Below are 17,500 nucleotides of genomic sequence, written 5' to 3'. Positions count from 1 at the left end.
GAAACCCACGCGTACGCAGGGAGAACATGCAAACTCCACACAGAAATGCCAACTGACCCAGCCGAGGCTCGAACCAGCGACATTCTTGCCGTGAGGCGACAGCACTACCTACTGCGCCACTGTGTCGCCTAACACCAATTTCACCAATACGTTTTTGAAATACTAGGTATGTCATAAGTTTGCAACACTGTCATAATAAAAAGTGTTTCTCTGGCAATAATTCAGCATATTAAAATATGTCCTGAATGATTCTGAATCCCTGCAGTAATAAATTAAAGCTGCAAGCAGCATTGAGGGGCCCAAGCCCTTGTGGCACCGCCCCCTCTGTGCCTCAGGAACACAGAGCACCACAGGCTAGAGCTGAAGATCTGTGTCTAAACTAAATGAGACCTGACAAGTTTGGTTGGGTTTGGGCTTAATATCTGTCATTTTTACACAAGCTCAGGCTCATGTTGGCACTGTAAATGAGTGGTCATGTGATGCATTTTCATTAGTTTAAGAAAGATGTGAAACTGCATGCTGTGGCTTTACATGAGGCCTGTTCACATCATATCTAAAATCACATGGATGAAACAAGGTGCATTGCTTTCTGCACCAATTTTAATGTGCCTCTGGGCTAATGCTCTCATGGAGTCTATTATTACCACCGACAAACCCTGTATCTCTGATACAAGTTTATTTATGGAGAAAATAAGATCTAGATTTGTGCGAATGTGAAAACCTTCTTTTACGTTATGCTAATCAGCAGTGAAAGGTCTGATGAACCAGTCTGTTGTAATTGCAGCATTCGTACAGTGACATACTCTTCACCATGGGCGTAACTACACATGCAAGGACCCGTAGTGCAAGCTCTGTGATTGGTCAGCTTGGTAGAGTTGACAAGTGTGGGTGGGGCCAAGAGCAGCAAGCCTGTTAGAGCGAGTGTTTACAGGTGTCGAGTCCCGTGAAGAAGCTAAGATATTGAGACTTTTGTTTTGTATTTACTTCATGATTAAAGCTGTTGTATGTCTGCCAGTTCTCACCTCTAATTGAGCGAGTTTGGACAACTTGGACAACAAGGTAGCATTACAGGTATATCTGGGGGGAAACTTGACCCAGAGGACCATAGAAACCCCACTGCCTGCTAGTATTTTGGAAGTGCTATTGCAGAGCAACACAAACAGAATGCAGACATATAAATGCACAGCTACATACAAGGCACTCGACACAGAAGTTTAATTCAGCCTTTAATCCAAACAGTGGCAAACGTTGAACTATTTTGATAGTCGACTGCGCCACGCCTCTGTAAAAACAGCTGATGGTGGCCATTGCAACAACATGTCAGGGAGCATATATGTAAATAGTCCCATAAAGAGTTAACCAGAGAGATACAGTACAAGCTGTTTGGAGGGATTATGAGTTACAAAACACAATCAAATACGTATTTAGTAAACAAGGAGGCAACCATTTTAGTCACACTTAAAGGTTGTGATCTGGGGGAGGAAGGAACTAGTCCATATGAACTGTGTACTGACAAAGCCCATGTCAAGGGCTGACAAAGTCCCATACACTTACTCTTTTCCTGCTATCATTTCTTTTTATGTATTTGCCAGCCACTGCCATGATTTTTCACCTACATTTGACAGCCCTCAGAATATTTTCAGATTGGAATATATGACCATATTAAATATCAAATTAAAAAAAACTCTGCTTTCAAACATAAAGCATTTTATTCTGTCTTGTCTTGTCCACTTTTTCCGGGGCTGGGTCATGGGGGCAGCAGTCCTAGAAGAGAACCCCAGACTTCCCTCTCCCCATACACTTCCTCCAGCTCCTCCGGGGGATCCCAAGACGTTCCCAGGCCAGCTGGGAGTTATAGTCCCTCCAGCATGTCCTGGGTCTTTCCCAGGGCCTCTTTCCAGTGGGACATGCCTGGAACACCTCCCTAGGTAGAAGCAGGAGAAGCAGCTCCGAGCTCCTCCCGGGTGACAAAGCTCCTCCCCCTATCTATAAGGGTGCGCCCTGCCACCCTACAAAGGAAACCAGCCGCTTGTATTCATGATCTTGTCCTTTCGGTTATGACCCAAAAGCTCATAATCATAGGTGAGAGTAGGAACGTAGATTGACCTGTGAATCCAGAGCTTTGCCTTTCGGCTCAGCTCCTTTACCACAACGAACCGATACATCAACCGCATTACTGCTGTCGCTGCACCAGTTCACCCGTCAATCTTTGTCCATCCATCAATGTTTGAAGGCAAGCATGGGATAAAGTTTTCCCAATTCCGTCTTATATATATGACAATATTTCGTGTCAACATCAAAATGAAATCGCCAAAGATTTAAACTCAAGATCATGTAACAACAGGATATACAACAGTTGTTGAGAATCGATATTTTTAAACTCAGTGCACCTTCAGATTTAAACCTTAGCTGGATGTTTTCATTCACTTAGAGCTCTGTTACACGCTGCATAGAAGGTCATTAAAAAATATATAATATAGGGGCTTTTTAAATCAAAATAATATTTCACAACCTGTTACTTATACAACCCCAAATCAGAAAAAGTTGCTAAATCACTTGCAGTCAGTATATCTGGAGGGTAATCTGCTCAGGCTGCAGGCAGGAGAAACTGTGGCATGAGGACTGGGCTGCCTGCAAGTGCTTTGAAATGGGCTGGTTCCAAAGCATCACCTGCTGCTTGTTGAGAAGAGCGGTAATGGTCACACATCAGAGTCTCCAAAATCTCCAGTAATACCAAAAAAGGAGCAAGATGTCACTAGTCACTCTTTTGAGAATTTGTTGCTGTGAAGGACTGAAAAGTCGCTAAATATAACAAGGTCACTAAGTTGACAACTTTTTACATATGTATTCATTTATGTGTATGATGACCAGTCTAGTTTCAGGCTAATCTTAGATGTCTAATAGAGTTTCACTGACAGTCCAAATTTAGCCTTGTTTCAGCCAAGCTATCTTTGTTTAGATGTTTATCAGACTATAGTTCCCACAGCTAAAACCACTGTCCAGATATTGCATTTCAGACATTTGTCAAATTGAATATTCATCAGCTAATAAGAATCAAGCATTCAGACTCTTAGTATAAAGCATTATAATGTATTTTTAATTATTGGGTAGTCTGTGGATGAACTGTGTGGGAATGAAATTTTGGGTTAAATATGGTTCTTCTCTTTTTTTTCAATCATAGAAGCTTGAAAGCAAAATGATCAGATTTTTGAAGAATGAACTGGAAAAGTTTATGAAAATCTTACAAGAAGAAAACAGTCAAGAGTTTGTAAAGGACTTTAATGACAAGAGAAGCAAAATCACAGAAGCAGCTCTTGATCTCACACTCTTCTTCCTGAGAGAGATGAAGCAAGATGAAGTTGCTGATACTCTCGAGGGTAAGAGACTCATTGCCATCTGTCTGACTGTATACAAATATACAAATATAGCTGGAAAAGTCAAGACTAAAACTATTTGTTTCCTTGCTTCTGTGTTTAGTTGAGCTGTTCTTCATCAATCAGCTTAAATGTAGCCTAAAGAAGAAATATCAAAGTGTGTTTGAAGGAATTGCTCAGCAAGGAGACTCCACACTTCTGAATAACATCTACACAGATCTCTATATCACTCAGGGTGCGAGTGAACAGGTCAACACTGAACATGAGATCAGACAGATTGAAGCTGCTTCCAGACGTCATCAGTCACTAGATATGAAGATTGAATGCAAACATTTGTTTGAAGCACCTGAACAACACAAGCAGATCAGAACTGTCCTGACAAAAGGAGTTGCTGGCATCGGGAAATCAGTCTCTGTGCAAAAGTTTGTTCTGGATTGGGCTGAAGGGAAAGAAAATCAAGACATCAGCTTCATATTTCCTCTTCCATTCAGAGAGATGAACTTAAAGGAGAAAGAAAGACAAAGTTTAAAAGACCTCATAACTCAGTTTTTCCCAGAGACTAAAGGACTAAACCTTACAAGAAGCACACGATTCAAAGTCCTGTTCATCCTTGATGGATTGGATGAATGTCGTCTTCCTCTGAACTTTGCTGGTAATGAGACGTGTGGTGATGTATCTTCAGCAGTCTCTCTGGATGTTCTCCTGACGAACCTCATCAAGGGAAATCTGCTTCCTTCTGCTCTCATCTGGATCACCAGCAGACCAGCAGCTGCCAGTAAGATTCCTGCTGACTGTATCGACCGGCTGACAGAGATACGAGGATTCAATGATTCCCAAAAGGAGGAGTACTTCAGAAAGAGACTCACAGATCAGAATCAGGCCAGAGAAATCATTGATCACATTAAACAGTCAAAGAGTCTCTTTATTATGTGCCACATCCCAATCTTCTGCTGGATTTCAGCCACTGTTCTCCAGAACATTTTGAAGGAGAACAGAAATACTGAAGTGAAACACAGGGCTAATGCTGAAACACTGCAGGAATCTCCCAAGACTCTGACACAGATGTACACACACTTTCTCCGCTTTCAGATCCAGCAGAGCAGAAGAAAGTATGATGGAGAAAACACACCAGATGTCTCCTGGGATCCAAACCTCATCCTTTCACTGGGGAAACTGGCCTTCCAGCAGCTGGAAAGAAACAATGTGATCTTCTATGAGAGCGATCTGAAAGACTGTGGCATTGACGTCTATAAGGCATCGATGTACTCAGGCATGTGTACCCAGATCTTTAAGGAGGAGACGGGAATCATTCTTGGTACCATGTACTGCTTTCTTCACTTGAGCATTCAGGAGTTCATTGCAGCCCTTTATCAACATCTGTTTCTAGACAGCGACAAGAAGCATGGATGGTTTTTTATACAGAAAAACAAAACTAGATGTATGATTGATTTGCTGAAGACTGCAGTGGACAAGGCTCTGGAAAGTGAGAATGGACATCTGGACCTTTACCTTCGCTTCCTTCTCGGTCTGTCTCTCCAGTCTAATCGACAACTCTTACGTGGCCTGTTGACACAGCAGGATGACAGAGACCAGAGCAAAGAGGAAATAATTGCATACATCAAGCAAAAACTTGAAGGGAATCTGTCTCCAGAGAGATCCATCAATCTGTTCTACTGTCTGAATGAACTGAATGATCAAACTCTGCTGAAAGAGATTCAGTCTCACCTCAGTAGAGGAAGTCTGTCATCTGCTGACCTTTCACCTGCCCAGTGGTCTGCTCTGGTCTTTGTGTTGTTGACATCAGAGGAGGAGCTGGAGGAGTTTGAGCTTCAGAAATTCCAGAGATCAGACGAGTGTCTCATCAGACTATCAGCAGTCATCAAATCCTCCAAAAGAGCTCAGTAAGTCAAAGTCTGTTTTGTTTTCATTTAAGAAATAGACATTTGCTGATATTAAATAATACAATTGATCATGTTAATGAACGTGTACAGTATTGTTATAGTCGGCACTTCAGAATACTGTGAATAATTGTTTAATATTTAATATTTCAGATTGTTTTTAATAACCGTCAGATTAATGTATTGGCAGTGGTTGTGCAAGGGATAGTTTACCCAATAATATAAATTTAGTTTACCCAACACTATCTTTCTTCTGTTGAACATGAAATAAAATATTTTGATGAAAGATGGAAACCTGTAATCATTGACTTATGAAGGTCAAAGGCTAATGGTTTTCATCTTAAAAGTCTTTTGTGTTCAACAGAATAAAGAAGCTTGTAAAGGTTTGGAACTCCTTGAGGCTAATGTTTGGGTAAATGTTTGGGTGAACTCTCTCTTTTAAAGGGTACCTATGATGAAAAGCATCTGTTGTAAGCAGTTTGGACAGATCTGTGTGTAGTATAGTGTGTGTACAGTCATATTGGGGTGATGGAAACACAAGTCAGTCTCTTATTTTAAATTTCCTGGCATTAAAATAGGATCCAAATCTCTGCAATTCTGAGACCCACCAAAACTTTGTACCAACATTGTGTGTGACTCCTCGCTCCAGAAAGGCTTTAATTAACTCCACAACAAATACATCAAATAAGCATAAGTTCTTACTGTAGTATTTCTCATTCTTGTCTGTCACTGTGCTGTTTATCTGACATGAGATGCAGCAGGAGATTTAGACATGCCTCAGAGCAATATGGAGAGATCTCTGTGGCTCTGACATGTGGGAATGGTGTGCGGAGAGAACCGGCTCATTTGCATTAAAGGCACAGGCAACAACACAGCTACAGTGTGTTCAGAGTTGAAAATACCCATATTCTGAAAGGTATAATAAATAATCCAATGGGTTTTTTGAGCTGAAACTTTACAGATACATTCTGGAGACCTTTATATAAACAATTTAACTACATTATCTATGAACAGTGTTGTGGTTTCTGGCTTTTCTCTTCATAATTCAAGCTCAGACTGGGGTTATGAATATCAGAAGAATATACTTTATTGGAATATTTCCCAAAAAAGCAGAGATGTCCATAAGCAGACCCATCTCTAGTCTCACTCCAGGACAATCCTATGTCCCTCAAATTTGCTATACCCTTTATCCTTGCTTCCTCCCACCTTTGTGTTTTCACAGCTGTTTACTGGTTCAACAGGCCTCTCCCAGCTCCTACTCCTTTATGACCCCTATTTAAAGACCCCTCTTCTTGTTGGCCATAATGTACAGATCTAATATAATCATCACTGTTTTTCCACATACAGTTCACATTTGGTAATCATGACTAGTATCTATGTTTCAAACATCTAAACTTTTCTGCAGATCTGCTCCTGATCTGTTGTTATCCTTTCTCATTGAGTATTATTTTATAACTGACTTTGTATGTGTTGTACTGTTTCTGCTGTGTGGAAATTGAGTATGTTAGTAGGGGGGAATAGGGGGAAAGGCAGAGTCGTGCTTATACCTAGAAATGTGTGTGGGTGGAATTCGGCTGGAGAGGATCAGCTGGGCTTCCCTGAGGGGGTATTGCTCTACTGTTGTGTAAATATGCTTGGAGGGTTTGGAATGGGTGTGTGGGGGAGGGGATATCGAGGATGTATCCAGAATGTCCTTTATAAAATTGAGCTATTTGCTTTGCTTAATAAAGAAAGATGGAGTTTCTTCATCCAGCAAAGTTAGATCAGATGTGGTGAGGTGGATTTTGGGATTGACATTTGATGTTAGTTCAGAACATCTTAAAACTAAAAGGGGCTAGTGTGAATATGGCATCGTGGTGTGGGCTGGGTTAGTGGAAATGTATCCTTTGCATGGAATGTGAATGTATTTGGAATGGATGTGGATTGTTATGGGTTGGATGAGGGTCAGCTTCTGGGGCCGGCAGTCATGATCTCTGACACGAGAAACCAAAGAGAATCAGAAATGAAATCTTTACAACATGGTACATGTATGCCAGACATAATAATTTGTTTTAGCTGATGTCCATGCGAGGCATCCTAATAAGGACATGGGTAACTGTGAATTCAAGTGCCTTTGTTAATGCATGGTATGATAGCCTCATTGACATGAAGTGCAAGGATGGTAGGGGTGGTCATTCGTCCCCCATGGGATGGCAGATGGATGGAGAGCTGAGGATATAGGGTGTGGCTTGTCTGGTGGTCCTGGAAGTACTTCTTGTAGATACAGATACCTCTAGAAGATCTATTGTCAGAAATGTCCTCCTCCTATTTATCAAGCATGGAGTTGTTCCTTTGCCATTTCAGATTCAACTGAATTGTTATTATGAACTTGCATATGTCACTTTGTGTATGGACATGAGAGTCACATTACGATTTAACTTCTGTGCTAGATGTGTTGAATTTAACTGGTTGGGTAAAATTTTATTTTATTTTTTTTTATTGTATTTTTTTTTTTTTTTTTTTTAATTTATTTACTTATAATAAATATAATCAACTGCCAACATCAAAATCTGAACTATAAAGTCACCACTTAGAAGAAACTGTGTGAATGGAATGTTGTAATAGGCTTTACTTTAATCCATTAACATTACGTTTGGAATCTCAATGCTATTAAATCATGAGCCTATCATTCACAAGGTCTTTGTAGCCGAGTTCATTCATAAATTGTCAAGAGAGAGGGCGGGACCATCTCGAGTAGGGAGCTCATTGGATGGTGACAAGTCTTCTTTCAGCTATTGGCTCTATGGGGTGTCAATCAAAAGATTGGCGGCCATTTTGTTGACCAGAAATACTAGTGTTAATGTGTAGGAGACGCAGCTGCGCTCCAGTGACTAGATTGGATGATAACAGCGCATTCTGTCATGTTTCTCTACGCACGAACATGCCGCGGACCAAAACTTAGGGACTAGATTGCCTGGATCTTTGCAGTCGAATTACTTTGGAATGTTATGGATCTGTGGACGGGCAGGAGGTTTAAAAGGTGAGTTATTGGTTGAAATTTCTCTAGTCACCCGAGTCTTGTCTTTTAAAAGCTTTATAGTTGTTTAGTCTTTGTTGGAAAGTAGTAATTTTTTGCGAGGCTTCCCCCTAAAGCATGCGATATACGTTGCTGCAGGTGCACCGCTAGGAGAGCAGTGAGTTATTTATTGCAATGGCTTAATCGCCGGCGTCTTGAGAGTTTGAGCGGAGTTTGTGGACAGTGATCGAGTTTTGACTGTGATCTTGCTGAAGAATTGGTTTAAAGACACAGCGGATGCGTTGTGTGAGGCACTTGAAGTGGAAGGTTTTGATGTTGTTGTTGGAGTATAGTTGGAGATGTAGTCGTTTTGAAGTAGTCGTTTTGAAGTAGAGGTAGCAGTAGTAGTAGTAGTAGTAGTTGTTGTTGTTGTTGTTGCAGTAGCAGTTGATTCGGAGCAGAGCTGTCTTCAAAACGAAGATAGCGGTGGCACGTAACCCAGGGTATTTGTAGTAGCTTAGGAGTCGTCTGATTGGTGCATTGAGAATTGGATAATGTAGATCCAGCTGCTAGCAATCATAAGCACGTGATCCTCTCGAAATTAGTTTATAACTATACTTCACTTAGTGCATTAGACTTCATAGTTTAACGTTTGCAGCTTCACTTCATTGCCTCTAAGAGTCGCCAACAGACAAAAACACAAGAAATTTGGTTGGTGTGGAGGAACACACATACTCATGTTCAGTTTGGTGTTAGTACATCTGACCATAAGGCTAAAAGCTGGTGTACACATAGTTTTTGTGAGTAAGCATTGTTGATCAACGAGGTCTCAGATGACCACCTAAATATTGTGTTTGTCCTCTACACAGGCTACAGTGCTGTAATCTCACTGTTCAGTGCTGTGAGAGTTTGTCTTCAGCTCTACAATCCTCAAACTGTGTCCTGAGAGAGCTGGACCTGAGTAACAATGACCTGCAGGATTCAGGAGTGAAGCTTCTCTCTGATGGACTGAAGAGTCAACACTGTAAACTGGAGACACTGAGGTAAATGATTCTCCACTCAACAGTGACTACAAAAAATAGTTACATATTGGGTTAACAAATATAGACTCTGTGTATTGTTGTCCCCACTCAGTGTATTGTCAGTAAAAGAAAGAAATATATATATATATATATATATATCACAATTTATCTAAATGTGCTCATAATTTATCTGTGCTTTCAAGCAAATTAGCTTTCAGACATTCAAATACACACAACTACAAGCAAAACATACCATTTAAGGCTTGTAAAATACACGTGCAATAATACTTATGTGTCAATATAACTGGACGATGTGCTTTATTCACGTAAGATACACACTGTTTATGCTGCTAGAATATTTTCTCTATTCCTCACTCAGATAAACAGTTGTTTACCTTCATGTATTTCAGAAGAAAATGTAGTAAATCCAGCAGCTCGCATCTCTCCTGCGGTTGTTGCTATAAGGGATACAGCTGCGATCGAAAGTTAACGAAAAGTATTTATATTATTTATTAAATTACTCATTATTGTATTTTATTAACAACTAACCTTACAGCAACCCTAAACCCAACCCTCACGGTAATGTACAAATATTATGTGTTGTGCAGTCTCACAAAAATGATGCTATATTGATGTGAGTATCCTCAGCTGTATCTGATCTAGCCTTCACCGTGCTGCAGGAGAGGGTGAAGTCTAGATGGGATACAGCTGAGGACACTTGTGTTAATATAGCATCATTTTTCTAGCAACAACAGCGCACCATTAATAATAATTTAGAGATCTCAGGGCTTGATCAATCACGAGAGCTAATCAGGATGTGTGTGTGTGTGTGTGTGTGTGTGTGTGTGTGTGTGTGTGTGTGTGTGTGTGTGTGTGTGTGTGTGTGTGTGTGTTCATCACTGCTGTTGACATGAGCAGAAACAGCAGTCAGCATCTTCACAACACAAAGAGATGTGTGATTGTCCAACTGTGTGATGTGGACTACTGCTGTGTTTGTAGATTGTCTGGCTGTATGGTGACAGAGGAAGGCTGTGGTTTTCTGTCTTCAGCTCTGACTTCAAACCCCTCACACCTGAGAGAGCTGGATCTGAGCTACAATCATCCAGGAGATTCAGGAGTCAAGCTGCTCTCTGAACAACTGGAGGATCCAAACTACACACTGGACAAACTCAAGTATGTGGAGCATCACTGGCCTTGTGCTTTTCCACTGAAGGGCTTTAAAACACACTAAGCTTTACTGTGAGGGTTATGGGGTAGAACATACAGGAGATACAGCTTGTGTGAATTAATAATATGAAATAAGGTAAAGGGTAGTGTACACATTTTTAAATTAGTTTTCATTAATCACAATTGTTTAATTATTATTATATTTGTAAAAGAACTCGTCAATTTGGCCGACTATAAAACAAAAGCTCTAATGGCCATTTGTTTTATACAACATAGACTACATCTAGCGTTGAGTAAAGTAATTGTAAACAGGTTATTATTATTATTACACTGAACCTACTTATTCTTAACCATTGTTTTGTAATAGTTTTGAAGATTTATTTTGAAAACAGAAACTCTGTAGCCTACTTCACTCCTCTTCTAGTCTCCAGATATGAATCCAAACCTGTTGAAATATTTCAGTGCACTGGGGCAGTTCTCACATTAACCGTGATATTATATCTCATATTAACACTGTACAGGTTCAGCATTTCAGCAGTGAAGCTTCTTCCTTACATTTCTGCTGAATAAAATGTACAATATCAGGTCAGCAATGTGTGTGTGAGGCTTTAAGCAGGTATTGTGCCACCTTTTGATGTTCTTTGTAGTGTTTACTTGACCAGAGCTTCCCAAAGTGGGTGAAAAGTGACCAGAAGTTCCTAAACTCAAGCTGGACTTTTCCTGAAATCCTGGCTTTCTTAATTCTACTTGTGCAATACTCCTCTGATCTGCACGTCATCCTCCATCTTCAATAAACATCCTGGATTTGCAGCATTCACTGTCTCTAGTCCTATTGTGTGGTGAAAGCCGTGTTTTACTGCTGCGCATTCATTATAAACCTTTGTAAATTAAAAAAGGAAGCTTATGTCAGTGGAGCAGGATCTGAGTTGATCCTATTTTTTTTTTTAAATGAGAGTAGTTTCACTTTAGCATCGAGAGCAACACCAAGTAAGTACATTTAGACCTGTTTTCAGTTGCTGTGTTTGGTTCGAGAACACTTAGACTTGTTTCAGCTGGTTGTGTATTGGTTGTTGGACATTTAAAATTGTTTTCAGCTATCTGTGTTTAGTACTAGCAAGCTTTAGCCACTGTTTCCTTTGTTTACTGTAAGAGCTTGTGTGCCGAGCCGGAGGTTTTTCGCGCCCCCCCCCGCCGCTGCAGTTTCGGGTGTTTTTACTCTTGAGGTGTGTCCAGCTGAGCTCAATCAGCAAAGCGCTCGGGGGTGTATATAAGCGACTAGTCTCACCGCGGCAGCGGTCGCGGCAGCTTCGTGTGAAGCCCGCCTCGTGTGAAGCCCGCCTCGTGTGAAGACCGACGAGTGTAAAGACCATCGACTCTACCTGCGCGACTCCACCGAGCAAAGACACCGACAAAGCACTTGAGTACTTTTTACTTTATTATTTTACGTTATCTCTGCACTCATTATTGTTTACCTTGCACTTTTATTATGTGTTTAATAATTCCTGTTGTTACTAACACTCGCAGAGCACAGGAGGTATGCTGCAGGCGCAACCCTCACAACCTTCGATCAATTTATGTATCCTCTATTTCACAACTCTCTCTCTCTCTGTGGGCCTCTGGAATTGTCAATCTGCTGTTAACAAGGCAGATTTTATTACCTCCATAGCCACTCATTCTGACTTTAGTCTCATGGCTCTAACTGAGACTTGGTTGAGACCGGAGGACACTGCTACACATGCAGCTCTTTCTACTAATTTCTCTCTTTCCCACACTCCTCGTCAGACAGGGAGAGGGGGTGGGACTGGACTACTGATTTCCAAAGAATGGAAATTCACTCAGAGACCGTCCCTGCCAAAAATCAGCTCCTTTATATTCCATGCAGTCACCATTATCCACCCCTTCTACATAAATGTGGTTGTCATCTACCGCCCACCGGGTACATTAGGTCACTTCTTAGATGAACTGGATGTTCTTCTCTCATCTTTTTCTGATTATGACACTCCCTTGTTGGTGCTAGGTGACTTCAACATCCACATTGAAAGACCTCAAGCTGCTGACTTCCAGACTCTGCTTGCATCTTTTGACCTCAAAAGAGCACCTACTTCTGCTACTCACAAATCAGGTAATCAACTAGACCTTATTTACACTCGACATTGCCTCGCTGATCAAACACTAGTAACTCCACTACAAACATCGGATCATTTCCTTCTGTCTCTCAACATCCACATTACTCCTGAGCCGCCACACACTCCAACTCTAGTTGCCTTTCGCAGAAACCTACGCTCTCTCTCACCCAATAGACTATCCACCATTGTTTCTAACTCTCTTCCTCCATCTTGCAAACTCTCTGCACTTGATACGAACAGTGCCACTGATACACTCTGCTCCATGTTAACATCATGTCTAGACAGACTATGCCCTCTTACATCCAGGCCAACCCGGGCCAGTCCTCCTGCACCCTGGCTCTCTGATGTTCTCCGTGAGCATCGCTCAAAACTTCGGGCTGCTGAGAGAAGTTGGCGAAAAACTAAAAATCCTGAACAGCTCAAAACATACCAAACTCTTCTGTCTTCTTTCTCGACTGAGGTTACTTCTGCAAAGCAGACATACTTCCGTCAAAAAGTCAACAGTGCCACCAATCCTCGCTTACTTTTTAAAACATTTTCCTCCCTCCTCTATCCTCCTCCTTTACCAGCATGCTCCACACTCACTACTGATGACTTTGCTACATTCTTTTGCACCAAAACTGCAAAAATCAGTGCTCAATTTGCTGCACCTACAACAAACATGCAAGATACACCACCAACAGCACACACACTCACCTCTTTCTCCCAGCTCTCTGAGTCTGAGGTGTCCAATCTCGTGCTATCAAGCCATGCAACCACCTGTCCGCTAGATCCCATTCCCTCTCATATCTTGCAAGCTATTTCTCCTGCAGTCATACCAACACTGACTCACATAACTAACACATCTCTTGTCTCTTCATTTAAGCAGGCTAGGGTAACCCCACTGCTAAAGAAACCCAACCTGGATCAAACGCTACTTGAAATCTACCGACCGGTATCCCTGCTTCCATTCATGGCCAAGATTTTGGAGAAAGTAGTGTTCAATCAAGTCCTAGACTTTCTTACTCAAAACAACCTCATGGACAACAAGCAATCTGGCTTTAAGAAAGGCCACTCAACTGAGACTGCCCTGCTCTCGGTCGTGGAGGATCTCAGACTGGCTAAAGCAGACTCTAAATCATCTGTCCTCATCTTGCTGGATTTATCAGCTGCTTTTGACACTGTAAACCACCAGATCCTGCTATCTACGCTTGAGTCACTGGGCGTCGCAGGCACTGTTATTCAATGGTTCAGTTCTTACCTCTCGGACAGGTCATTCAGGGTGTCATGGAGGGGAGAGGTGTCCGACCTACAGCATCTAAACACTGGGGTACCTCAGGGCTCTGTTCTTGGGCCACTTCTCTTCTCTATCTACACGGCATCTTTAGGAACAGTCATCCAGAAACATGGTTTTTCCTACCACTGCTATGCTGATGACACCCAGCTATACCTCTCTTTTCACCCTGACGATCCCTCGGTTCCAGCTCGCATTTCAGACTGCCTGTCAGACATTTCACACTGGATAAAAGATCATCATCTTCAGCTTAACCTCACGAAAACGTAAATGCTTGAAGTTTCTGCCAACCCGACTCTACACCATAACTTTTCAATCCTGATGGATGGAGCAACCATTACTGCATCCAAAATGGTAAAAAGCCTTGGAGTAACGATTGATGACCAACTGAACTTCTCTGACCACATTTCTAGAACTGCTCGATCTTGCAGATTCGCACTCTATAACATCAGAAAGGTCCGACCCTTCCTATCTGAACATACAGCTCAACTCATTGTTCAAGCTCTTGTTCTCTCCAAACTGGACTATTGCAACTCTCTGCTAGCCGGGCTACCAGCTAGTTCTATCAAACCTCTTCAGCTGCTTCAGAACGCAGCAGCACGAGTGGTCTTTGATGAACCCAAAAGAGCACATGTCACTCCGCTACTCACCCGTTTGCACTGGCTGCCAGTTGCTGCCCACATCAAATACAAAGCTCTGATGTTTGCTTACAAAGCGACCTCTGGCTTTGCTCCTTCTTATCTGCTCTCACTTCTGCAGATGTATGTGCCCTCCAGAAACTTGCGTTCTGTGAATGAACGTCGCCTCGTTGTTCCATCCCAAAGAGGGAAGAAATCACTTTCCCGAACTCTCACATTCAATCTGCCCAGTTGGTGGAATGAACTCCCTAACTACATCAGAACAGCAGAGTCACTTGCTGTCTTCAAGAAACGACTAAAAACTCAACTGTTTAGTTTCCACTTTCCCTCCTAATCTGCAACTGCCTCTCTGGCTATACCACTAACTGTGCCCTCTCTCTCTCCAAAAAAAATAAATAAATAAATAAAATTTTACTAATGCTTAGCTTCTTAGACTTTACACACCTGAAACTTGTCTATAGCACTTGTTCACTGCTGCTCTTATAGTTGTGTAAATTGCTTCCTTGTCCTCATTTGTAAGTCGCTTTGGATAAAAGCGTCTGCTAAATGACTAAATGTAAATGTAAATGTACTTTAGTAATAATCTGTTTTGGCTTTACATGAGGCTAGACGGAGGCTATGAAATGAAATGCTGTTGGATTTTTTATTTATTTTAGTTTTCAGCCAAACTGAAGAGGTCTTTTGCAAAATGAAGTGATTTATCAAAATTAAAAACAGAAAAAGTGTTCACCTCCCTTTACATTATTCATATTGAATGACTTCCCACCAATTTTACACCCCCACTCTTCATTGACATTACTGCTCCATTTAAACACAAGTCATTATTATAGGGGTGATGTCTTGAGCATCTGATTTTACCTCAGTGCTTGTGTGCTTTCATTTTCTCCATCTCACTCACAGTGAGTTCAGACTATTTTAATAAGTAAAACTGGCCTCAAATCAGTGTATCCTGCTTCAGACTAACTGAATTATCAGGCTTTGCTGAAAGGATGCTTATTTTACTGTCAATGAGGGACACTAGTGTAGCCAACTAAAGGAAATGTGAGTCTCTTAATATTAAAGAGGAAACATAAGCTTGACAACATCAGATCCTGTCAATGTCGAAACACAGAATGCTCTGACCTCTTTCGTGACAGTGATTTTGTTTTTTAATAATATCGACTAGGAATAGCTGATATCTGACCATATTATATATTAAACTAAAGAACCACCCTGCTTTCTGACAATAAAACTGTTTAATCTATTTTCTTAATCATCTGTTTGTGTTTTATACACACTTAAATGCAGGAAGGATTCATGAAAAATGTAACATAAAATAAAATATAGTTTTCTAAAAGCATAAAAAGCATTTATATATCTGCATTTTCAAGATCTAAAGTATAAAACACACACACACACACACACACACACACACACACACACTATCAGCTTCAATAGTGAGCATTAATTAATGTTGTTGTGAAAATACAGTAGTAGTGTTTGTCTTTGAGCTCCACAATGAATCTGATTTCTCATCACAATTATGCATATGTAAATGTGTAAATCAGTGATTACAGCAAGTCTCATATCACTAATCACACACTCTCAGCTCAGAATGATTGAGTTATGAGTCTGTTTGGAGATAATGAAGAGCCATTTGACAGAAGATGAAAATCCACATCATATTTCCAGTCATTTAACACTGAATTCTGCTTTATTATTGTGCTGCGCTTTTGTCAATTGATCATTGAATGACTCCTTCAGTCTTTATATCTGTCTGTTTCTGTGTTTAGATTCTGTTTTCTGTGTCCACATCTGATCTAAAAGCTCTGTGTGTCCTTCAGAAGCTGATTTGACAGCTCCACACACACTCATGTTGTTTTACTGCAGTTATTAATGCACTGATATCATCTATTGTTGATCAGCCAATCACAATCCAGCATTCAGCACACACTCCACATGTCTTATGGCTTGTTTCCACTGACTGGTACGGTACAGTACGGTTTGGGTCGATATGGGTCACCTTTATCAGGCTTGTGTTTCCACTACCAAGGGTACCCTTTTGGTGGGCGTGGCGTATGACAGAAAGTTTCAGTTGACGTCATTCTCGCTCGAGGAAATGTCTACAATAAAGCTGTACAGGTCACTCACATATCATATGAGCAGCACTTCTCACAACACAGATGCTTTACACACATAAATACTTCTGTATAATGTTTATTACTAACTTTTCTATGAACATGAGTTGATTATAACTGCAGATCAATGACAGTGTAAAACAGCCTACTGTAACATCTGTAATTATATTAAATTAATAAATGTTCTTTCTGATAAGAGTGGAATAATCACACTGATATTTTCTCTATTCTGTTTATTTTGACCTTCTCTATTCTGATGATAATAAAGTAACACTCATCTGTGTCTGTCTGCAGGGATAATATTTGCCATTGTCTTCTCATTAGTGTAGTTCACTAGTGTAGTGTTCACTATAAAGCTGGTTAGTTTAACTTCTTTATTCTTCTTTAAATCTAGTACTTCATTTATTATCATCATTTTGGTTATGAATCGTGCAGGCAGGCAAAGCAACATGAGAGGTGGATCTTGGTGCAGTTTTAATGTCTAATATAATCCTTACACAAAGAAAAGAGCAGGGCTGAAGACCAGAAAACACAAGCAAGAGAAAGATACGCACATACACGTCTATGATCAACAATAAGAGCTGCTTAAATACACAGAGATTAGTAATAAACAAGGGGGTGAAGAGTAACTGGGCCAACTAACAAGGGTAACATGGGGATAAACTGGGGTGAAACATAGAGAGAGCACAGGGAACACACAACAGTACAAGGACAAGACAACCAGGATCAATCCGACTATAAATGAACCTAATGGTCTGATATAAAGGTCAAGCTGAACTGCTGCACACTGACAGTCTGCAGAACAGGAAGTGGAACAGGGGTTGATGAGCTTACACTCTTTATTAATTAGACATTAATTAGACTATTAATTGCACATTCTGCAGCTTGGA

At 40.8% G+C, this 17,500-nt stretch overlaps 1 protein-coding gene across 1 annotated transcript in view; it reads left to right on the top strand.

Moving 5' to 3' along the window:
• The window catches only part of LOC130222010 (NLR family CARD domain-containing protein 3-like), a 33,141-nt gene that overhangs the window by 3,143 nt on the left and 12,498 nt on the right, over positions 1-17,500 (top strand). Inside the window, exons 5-6 of the mRNA XM_056454616.1 lie at positions 3,182-3,377; positions 3,478-5,275. Coding sequence (XP_056310591.1) covers positions 3,182-3,377; positions 3,478-5,275 — 1,994 coding nt within the window. The remainder of the gene's footprint in view (positions 1-3,181; positions 3,378-3,477; positions 5,276-17,500) is intronic.

This window comes from Danio aesculapii, chromosome 4, assembly GCF_903798145.1.
Source record: "Danio aesculapii chromosome 4, fDanAes4.1, whole genome shotgun sequence".
NCBI lineage: Eukaryota > Metazoa > Chordata > Actinopteri > Cypriniformes > Danionidae > Danio > Danio aesculapii.
Note: the sequence above shows the minus strand (reverse complement) of the source record. Positions and strands in the feature narration are given on the sequence as shown.